The 9,343-nt window shown below is 40.5% G+C and overlaps 2 protein-coding genes across 2 annotated transcripts in view; one reads left to right on the forward strand and one right to left on the reverse strand.

Annotated features, from left to right (window-relative positions):
- LOC102373169 overlaps positions 1 to 6,210 on the forward strand; it is a 13,875-nt gene extending 7,665 nt beyond the window's left edge. The window contains exons 12-18 of the mRNA XM_025214852.1: positions 223 to 313; positions 771 to 863; positions 1,746 to 1,777; positions 2,155 to 2,237; positions 2,807 to 2,905; positions 4,788 to 4,882; positions 5,938 to 6,210. Of these exons, the coding sequence (XP_025070637.1) occupies positions 223 to 313; positions 771 to 863; positions 1,746 to 1,777; positions 2,155 to 2,237; positions 2,807 to 2,905; positions 4,788 to 4,882; positions 5,938 to 6,114 (670 nt within the window). The 3' untranslated portion in view covers positions 6,115 to 6,210. The remainder of the gene's footprint in view (positions 1 to 222; positions 314 to 770; positions 864 to 1,745; positions 1,778 to 2,154; positions 2,238 to 2,806; positions 2,906 to 4,787; positions 4,883 to 5,937) is intronic.
- A 1,996-nt stretch (positions 6,211 to 8,206) lies between these two features.
- On the reverse strand, positions 8,207 to 9,337 carry UBB (ubiquitin B). The gene is made up of 2 exons (XM_025214870.1): positions 9,331 to 9,337; positions 8,207 to 9,049 (listed from the first exon to the last, which is right to left on the reverse strand). The coding sequence occupies exons 1-2, from the start codon at positions 9,334 to 9,336 to the stop codon at positions 8,354 to 8,356; spliced, it is 702 nt and encodes a 233-aa protein (XP_025070655.1). The 5' UTR covers position 9,337; the 3' UTR covers positions 8,207 to 8,353.
- Positions 9,338 to 9,343: the final 6 nt, after the last annotated feature.

Consider the following 9,343-nt stretch of genomic DNA (forward strand, 5'->3'; position numbering starts at 1 on the left):
TCCAAAAGCAGCACAAGGAAAGACTGAAACATGAAGAAAGACTGCAGAAGTTTAGAGAGGAGGAAGAAAGGAGGTAAAAAGAAAAAAAATCCCAGCCTTCCCAGATATGGAACTATAACAACATAAACTATATTGAAACTATAAACTAGACTTAAAAGCATAAAAGAAAAAGAAGCCTTGAAAGTTTCATTATCTGAAATGACCTATTTAATACAATTATAGGCAACAGGAGAGCAGACTGCTACAGCTGTTGGAAGAAACTAAAGGAACCTTTGAGGCCCAAAGGGTCTACCTGAAAGAACAACTAACACAGGTACTATCTGGAGAAAAGAGAAGATGAGGGGGTTCTGACTGTTCCAGGGTAGAAGCTGCTCTGAAATTTTTATTTCCTCTTTGTACCTGTTGGAGCAGTAGCATAGCATGGAAACAACAGTCCTTCAGCACCGATCCCTTCCTACAGATCTTCTAATTCTGAAGGATTCTAAAAGGCTTTACAGCTTGCAATAGATCTTTACCCTGTCAACAAAACATGGTCCCTTTGCAGTGATACACAGCAGTCATTCTGTACCAGTAGTCATTCCACCCAGAGAATATGAACCCAAGTATCAGCATGGAAAAATATTTCTTTGCTTGCTCCCCTCTAGCATTACAGCAGAATTTGTAGGGAGCTTTGCCTTCTATACCATTGCTGATAAACTAGATGTCAAACAACTTTTGCCATTTCACAAGGCGACTCATGGACTTCTACCATTTCAAATGATCTCTTTCAGGAGAAACAGCTGCGCTATGAAATGCAGAAGGCAGCAGAGGCCCAGATAAGTGGGCTGGAAGATGAAATCAAAAAGCTCCAGGAGCAGCAAAGGGTAATCATAACACTGAGTTTGTTAAAAATAAGCAAAAATGGACCTTGCTCCTTGCTATAGGCTCATAAGATTTCATTGCAAACTCTCAAGACTGCTTAGAAATGATTCTGCAAATAGATTTTATAGCCTGTTTCTCCTTTCCCACCATCATCAGATACTTTGGAATTAAAACAGCATCCTTCACTAACGAGATTTTTGTTGCTCCCCACCTCACCTTTTAATCCCATGTTATATTGTGGCCATTTCCACAGTAAACAGATTTTTATTGTTCTGCTAAAAGTGGTGACATTTGCTAACTGTTTGGGCTGTTCCAATCTGCACCTGTGTCTTTTGTGTTGCCTTGAATACAAATGGGGAGGATACACATAAATTAAATGAGCCTGGTGCAGCAGCTACAGTAGAAGGTTGGGAATTCAGTGCTTCTCAATCTTGTTTTGTCTTACAGTGCAACTTTTGGCACATCCTAGAACTCCTTTGTGTCTGCAAGGCCAGGATAATAATAATTATGTATAGCACAGTCCACTGGAGGTATGCAGTTTGATGTTCACAAAGTACTTTAATATACCTGGGTGAAAAGCCTTACAGAAGACTGCTTTGTAATAACATGCAAATTCATGCTCTTTCAACAACATTGCCAAAGGCAGGCTAGACCTGGCAGAGGTAGCTCAAGAGATTGTACATTTACTATGTTGGTGAGACACATGGAGGGGAAGGAATGCAAGTATCTTTTGTATGAACCACTTCATCTGGTAGTCAAAAGCTGATTTTTCTCAGCCTTGACATAAGCCTTTGGGGAGAGACTTTATGAAGCCTGATCTCTAAAATACATTTTAAAACAAAACTTCTATTGTTTTTCTATTGTCTTTTCTGTTTCTCTTGTAGCCTTCCATGGATGATACATGCTCTGTGGGAAGGTAAAACACCTTACAGTATGTCACCAAAGAGAATATTCCTGGAAGAGAAGTGATCTTAGCCAAAACACCCGCCCCATGACCTTTCATAATTGTTCTGTAATGCACCAGAGTGCTAATACTGACAAAAATCTCAGCTGCCCTCCCTCTTTTGGCAAAATACAGTGTGCACAATATGTGAACCATTTCAGTCAGCTGTTACTAGAAAAATTTTAGAAATAGAAATTCTAGAAGTATGTTATGTAAAGGAAGGGAGGATCCCTTGAAGTGACATAGTAGTTACCAGCCCTCTTTCAAACTGCAAACCCCGGGTAGAAACGTTGTTGAAATGGAACGTGCCTGTGTAATACATGAGAGAAAGGACCTTTCCTCTCTTACAGCCTCATAGCACCTGCACCTTCACGGCAGTCACTGACCCCTTTGCATCCTTCACCTTCCCCACTACAACCAGCACCTCCTAAAGGTTAGTGTACGTTACACGTTCACATACTCCTATCACATACATCATACAGACTTTGATGGAGACAGAGGATTCCCCAACAGAAAAAAAATATCAGCTTTTACTTTTATATTGATGATACCCCACATTCCAGTTTGCACCATTTCCAACTAAAAATTGGGCTTCCTCCAACATCACTTACCACTTGCCTGGAGGAGTTTGCTTTAGAAGACAGTCCACTAGGGACTGACAGTGCTGCATAATTACCTGGGGAACTCATTGCCACAGACTTATTCATTAAGCCAAGAGCTTGTTGCAGTTATTTAAAAAGGAGCAGGTATGTGTATAGATAATGAGATCATCCAGACTTACATGAGGCAGAGTAAAAGAATATATGAAATATAAACCTTCATGGTTCATGATATCAACCAGCCACTAATTGACTAGCAGCTTGTTACACTACCTGTTGGAGAGTTTCATAGAAATCTTTTTTTCACCAGGGTTGAGTCTCATTATTTAGCTCTCAAAAAATTAAAACAAACTTATTCCTGATTTGGAGGAGGTGATGGTCTCCATTTTGCCCTCTCATATAGTTACAAGTAGGATGTCCACAAACATAGAAATTCATGGGAAAACAGCAACAACGGTGACGCTGGATTTGCTTGAACAGATAATGCAGGCTGCAAATGCAAGTAAGTGTTTCCTGAGAAGCTTGGAATCAAGCAGTCTCCTAAATACCTTGCGATTATTCATGTGAATTCTCATTTTAACAATACAATGTAATTGTCTGAAATGATGACTATAATGTTTTGTGTATTGGGACATCATAAAGAAGGGTTACTTACTGGCAATCTGATGTTTATGTGTATTGTTTCCATGCAGAACTAATCTTCACAGCAGTGGTTGTAGCAGCCGTGGTCCCACGCACACTTATGTGCATGTTAAAACTATAAAAATAATTCTTCAGCATGGGCGTTAGGTACATCACTGCTTCTGACAAATCCTGTAAAGGTCACTATACTGAAATAAAAGAGACTGACTTTTTAAACTACTTACTCCATTGAAACTTAGGATAATAAGCATTTTATGCGGCTAATGTTTTAATACGACTGCTATATAAACGCCACACTGAATGACTGAATTTTGGAATTTGGAAGTGCAACCTCTTAGGGAGGGATTTGGTATAATGCACTTGTGGAATCTTTGAAATGTTCTGTTGTTACTGGTGACAACAAGTATCAGATTTAAAAAAAAAATTTTTTTTTTTTAAATCAGTTATTAGTAATTATATTTTCATGTCAGGATGGGGCCTGATCCTTTAAAATTACAAAGTTCCATCTAATACCAGCATTACATAGTGGTCTCCAAAGGCTCCATAATTTGTAGTTTTCAGGGTCAGTCTGCTCCTAATTTGGGTATCTACTGTCTATCTTTAATCTACATACATGCTTCTATTGTCATAGGAATAATCAGGTTACTATAGTACATTGACAAAAAAAAAAAGCTACCTGGAGATATCTTTGCTGTTATAGCTGTGTTGACTTCTGACTGGCTAACCAGGGGATGGGTTTAAAGTAGAGGATGTTTTCCCCAACTGTTTGCATGTTGGTGTGAGATTTTGATACTGAGCAGTGCTCAAAAGAAAAAAGCCGCCTGGTTGTCCAAAATAGCACTTCCGCAAGTTCTCCATTCCCAGCAGCATCTCTGAAGCATATTCCAGAGGAACCATTAATATCATCAGACTGAGAGAAAAATTGCACTTTTCCAAATGAAAGCAATTTTTTGCTTGAATTAGCCTTTTTGTCTGTATATTTACATCCTGTTGAATGAATACTGCAATGAAAAAGCAAACAATGAACAAAACAAACACCAGAGGTAGGTTTTTTTTGTATAAAGTAGCACTTGTGTAGCAGTAGTGCCATCCTGTGGCTAACATTGAAATTGCTTCTAAGAAACTAGCCCTCTCCTTGTCAAGTCAGGCCTCTTTTCGTCGGCTATCCGGTACCACGTAAGCCAGTACAGTCTGTTGCACGGTCAGGTTGTCAGCGACTAAGCCAGCACCCCCACCTAGGCTAGCCTGGGTGAGGATGGTGTGCGGACACCCGGCAGGACTGAAAACAAGACCTGTCAAAGGGCAGATGAGTTCCCTGTGAGCCAACGACCACCCATACTTGGAGAGGAGATGGGCACCATCAGGTCACTTTGCCAGAAGAATCACCAGTGATGCAAAGCAACTCAACCAACCTGAGGGGGCTGTTACAGCATCTAAGATGCCCTTATGGTCATAGCGGCCTTAGGACTGACTTGACTTGAAGAAACTGATTCCAAGAGGAGATATCCAGGCATACATATGATTAGCCAAAGGCAATCACAGATATGCTATGAGAATAGTTTCCAATTACTTATTATTGGTAATTTCTTAGTGGTTATGACATCTTGTCTAGTTTGAAAAGACAAGTACCAAATAGTTTGTCAAACATGCACTTCTATTTCATAAGTGTAATTTAAAATTGTTCAAAAGTTTGCTATCTAAGTTTGCCCAGCATTTAACAGCAACTTGTTTTGAACTTTCAGTCGCTAATGGACATAATGCAGCTGAGCAAGGCTCTCTGAATGCAGCTACTAGAGAACACCTTTGGAACTACAGCCAGGATTGCAAGAATGCAGAGGTATTTCAGATGCTTACTTCCCATTCTCTGTCGTCTTAGAGCCTTTGGGATGTAGGTTCATTGCAGCAATGAAGAACGCTGCTTTCACATTGTTTTATACATGTCTTCTGCAAAAAATGAAGTGATTTAGCCTTTCAGTAATCGTATCATGTCACTCAGACCTGGTCTGTTCAAGAGTTGCACCTGTTTGACTCAAGGGGTTTTAAAACTGATTTAGCTAAATCTATTTAAAACTTAAAAAAGACTTTAAAAAAAAAAAATCAATTTAAACCTGATTTACAGTGGTTTAACTTGCACCTGTAAATTCACAGGTGCGAACTAAACCAGCAGGAGCATTTCTAACCCCATATAACTGCCCCCATGCAGGGATTAACAAAATTTTAACTAGATAATTTTTAAGTGAAACTTGGGCAATTTACATGTGCAGACAAATCCACGGAGTAAATGAGTCCTGAAAGAGTTTAAGTGGGCTGTCCTATAGAGGATGGACTAACTATCTGGGGACTGCAGGGAAGGACTCACTAACGTAAGGTTTCAAAACAGAGATTTAAGGAAAATGCAGTGTAAATACCACAGTGGAAAAGAGGAAAGGAAATAAAATGTAGACACTGATATCAAGGAAGTGTACCACACGAAGGCCCATGCAGCAAAGTAACAGTGTAAGGTTGTTTTAACTTTTCATGTTACTAATACTTTTAACAATTTTGCATAATGGGAATAATGATTGAAGGGAGAATTAATGAGAATCAATTCCCTTTAAACCAACAGGGCCATTAGTGTACAAGAAGAGATAGGGCTGCTATTTTTAAGAACATGGTTAAGAACCATACTACTATCAAAATTTTAAATGTACATTTTGGAGCAATTACAGAAATAGTAAAAAAAAAAAAAAAAAAATCACATACACATCAAGGCTGTTTCACCACGCAACTCTTTGCAGGTGCCATTTTGAATTTGATGTAATGTATTAAGAAAACAATACCATTTCTAACACAAGAACTGTTTTCTCCCCCGCTTTTCTGGTTTTTTTTTTTCCCCTCCCCCCTTGTTAACAGATTGAAGTATTTGGTCACCACATAAGCAGTGAAGATATAGAAAAAATTCCAGAATCCAGAAGAAAGGAACTGAAAAAGAAATTAACTGGCACTATCAGAAGAAACACAGAGGCCCGTCACAAAGCCCAACTTGCAGTAGTGAAAGGGATGTTACCAGAGTCTGTCATCTATATGTGACATGAGTACTTGAAATTTAAGGATTAATACAAATCCCAGAACATTCATAGTTACATTTCAGTCTGATAATTCATTGTACCGTACTGGTGGGCTCTAAAGATAATTAATCATTTATTTAGGGGGCGGGCTGATGTCTCTGGTCATCTGGTGCCTGCTATTGTAAAACCATTTTCAGTTCCTTATAATTTTGCATACGTGTATAATTTTCAAGGCCTAACAGAAGTTGCAGACACAGGCTTTTTGATAGGAATCTCCTACCAATGTAGCCATTATAGCTAATACTGCTGAATGTAGTAAAACAGCTGCATCATAATGCTTAGCTGTTGCATAGTATTTCTCACCGATAGGTTATCAAAAAGCTTTAACAAGGAAATACATCATTCCCATTCTACTTACAGTGCAGAGATGGTGAAGTGGTCAGTCCAGGTCCACACAGCAAGTCAGGTACAAGAGCAGGGAATATTAAATTCAGGTTTTATTGGAATACCATTAGTGCAAAACAGATTCTGTGTAGGACTCCGTTGGTGTAGCATACTATTCCTATAACAAGTAAACCTTCCTACCAGACATAGCAAGTAATTAGTACTGCTAGCTCCAATAAGGAAACTGACATTTTAGAAGACAATGTATTCAGGCTGCCCGCACTCTAGGGTTATGCAGCTGCTTTAAGAATGGCAGCAGTGTTACAGCTACTAGGCCTCTGCCATAGATGCAAGCACTGCCAGCAGTTTTTGATACCCGAGCTATATTTGTTAAAAGCTGACTTTTTCCACATCCCTCACAAGCCTAAGGGCTTATTTTAGAATACTCCATTTTAAATCTAATGTTCAAGGCATGTTATCTTCAAGGAAGCCACTTGTGAAATATGATAAAATCTAACGCGTGAAAGCTTCATTTCAAGGAATACTTCAGCCTCATTCAGTCTTTGACTAATGGCCAGAATTTGAAATATTATGCCTAACAGGCGATAACCCACTGGCCCAACTTAACTTCCTGCTCTCATGCAATTATATGAGAGTTTTTATGGAAAGGACTTTAAGTAACTTAACCGGTTATAAATGTTTGACATAGAACCCAGTTACAAGGTTAAATGAGGTCAAACTCTTTTGCATACTTAGAAAAAAATATCCAGTTATATGAAAACAGTTAAATGATTAAGCTCCCTTTAACCAACATGGGGAAATACAGGTAAACTAATCTGATAGAACGCTCAAGACATTCCCTACCTCCCAGGCCAGAAATCTTACATTTTAGGAACACGTTTGGGATGTTTTCATGTTTTTAACTTATGGAAAGGTTAAATGCAGACTAACCCTATGGCTATTTGAGCTTTGGATCAGTTTGAACTCTGCCTACACATCATTATGCTCATGTTGATGAAAATACCACTTGCTGCAAGTTCCTTAGAATAGGTAGGCTAACAGTTGCCATCTGGCAATAGGCAAAACACCCAACTTACTTTTTGTATTCTCCTGTTTGCATTATCTTCACATTAAGGGTCCCCCCGCCCCCATGGCTATTGGGGGAAAAAAAGTGCACCCCCCACTCCCTCCCCTCCAGAAAGCCTACCTAGATTTGTGTTGAGCATTAACAAACAGCAATACTCAAATTAATTTACTATTGTTCCATAGGTAGACTACATCACCAACTTCTGTTCCTTTCCTATAATCCTTTCTGCCCTTTCAAAAAACATTTTGAGAGCTGGATGCATCAAATCTAGAGAATGGCAGGCAGTAAAAGCTACTGACACTGACTAAAAGAGGATGTTTCATTTCCTTGGCAGTGGGAACATTCTATTATGAACACTCCTTCTTTATGCACTACCAGAGTAAAAATTTAAACTCTGCTGTCTTGGATGTAAAAAGGCATATTAAAGATGCCTTTTGGTTCCCTAGTCATGACAGCCTATAGCAAGTTTGCTAGTAAGGATCTTGCTTAGCAGTTAAACAAGGTGGAATGAATCGTTTCTTGCCCTCTCCATTCTCCCTTCCACTTTCCCTCCCATCTGCCCCCCCTCCCCCAAGAGAGAACATCAAGTTCCCATCAATTGTTCATGAACATTTATTTTCACCATTATACAATAAGACAAAACACTTGCAACAACCAATCTTTATTAGCTTGACACAAACTTCAGCAGTAACTTAAGCTTGCATTTAACTTACAATATTAAGACATGGAAGAACTACAACGCAAAACACAAATGATATTGCAGAACCCTGTAGGGCAAGATACACAGTAACTAACAACCACCCCTGAGACGCAGCACCAGATGCAGGGTGGATTCCTTCTGGATGTTGTAGTCGGACAGGGTGCGGCCATCTTCTAGCTGCTTGCCGGCAAAGATCAGCCTCTGCTGGTCAGGGGGAATGCCTTCTTTGTCCTGGATCTTAGCCTTCACATTCTCAATGGTGTCACTGGGCTCAACCTCGAGGGTGATGGTCTTGCCAGTCAGGGTCTTCACAAAGATCTGCATGCCGCCCCTGAGACGCAGCACCAGATGCAGGGTGGATTCCTTCTGGATGTTGTAGTCGGACAGGGTGCGGCCATCTTCTAGCTGCTTGCCAGCAAAGATCAGCCTCTGCTGGTCAGGGGGAATGCCTTCTTTGTCCTGGATCTTAGCCTTCACGTTCTCAATGGTGTCACTGGGCTCAACCTCGAGGGTGATGGTCTTGCCGGTCAGAGTCTTCACGAAGATCTGCATGCCGCCCCTGAGACGCAGCACCAGGTGCAGGGTGGATTCCTTCTGGATGTTGTAGTCAGACAGGGTGCGGCCATCTTCTAGCTGCTTGCCGGCAAAGATCAGCCTCTGCTGGTCAGGGGGAATGCCTTCTTTGTCCTGGATCTTAGCCTTCACATTCTCAATGGTGTCACTGGGCTCAACCTCGAGGGTGATGGTCTTGCCGGTCAGGGTCTTCACGAAGATCTGCATGTTGAACTGTAGCGAGAGAATCACAAGCCTTCCTGTTAGCTCACTCAGAAAAAGAGGCTACGCAATGAGTAGTTCCTTCTTATCAGCTGCGCTTTACATGCCGTTTTGAACAGAAAAAACCCCTCAAGGAACTGCTTTTTTTTCCCTGCGTAAAACTGACGACCCCCCCATTTTTATTTTTTAACTTCCTCAGCCCCCCAAACCGCACCTTTCATTACAGCGTTCAGCCCCAAACCTGATTTCTCTCTCAAGAGGCATTTTTCCTAAAGCTTCCTCATGGCCCCCACCCGCATCCGGCCG

Source organism: Alligator sinensis, unplaced genomic scaffold (genome assembly GCF_000455745.1).
Source record: "Alligator sinensis unplaced genomic scaffold, ASM45574v1 scaffold1801_1, whole genome shotgun sequence".
Lineage (NCBI taxonomy): Eukaryota > Metazoa > Chordata > Crocodylia > Alligatoridae > Alligator > Alligator sinensis.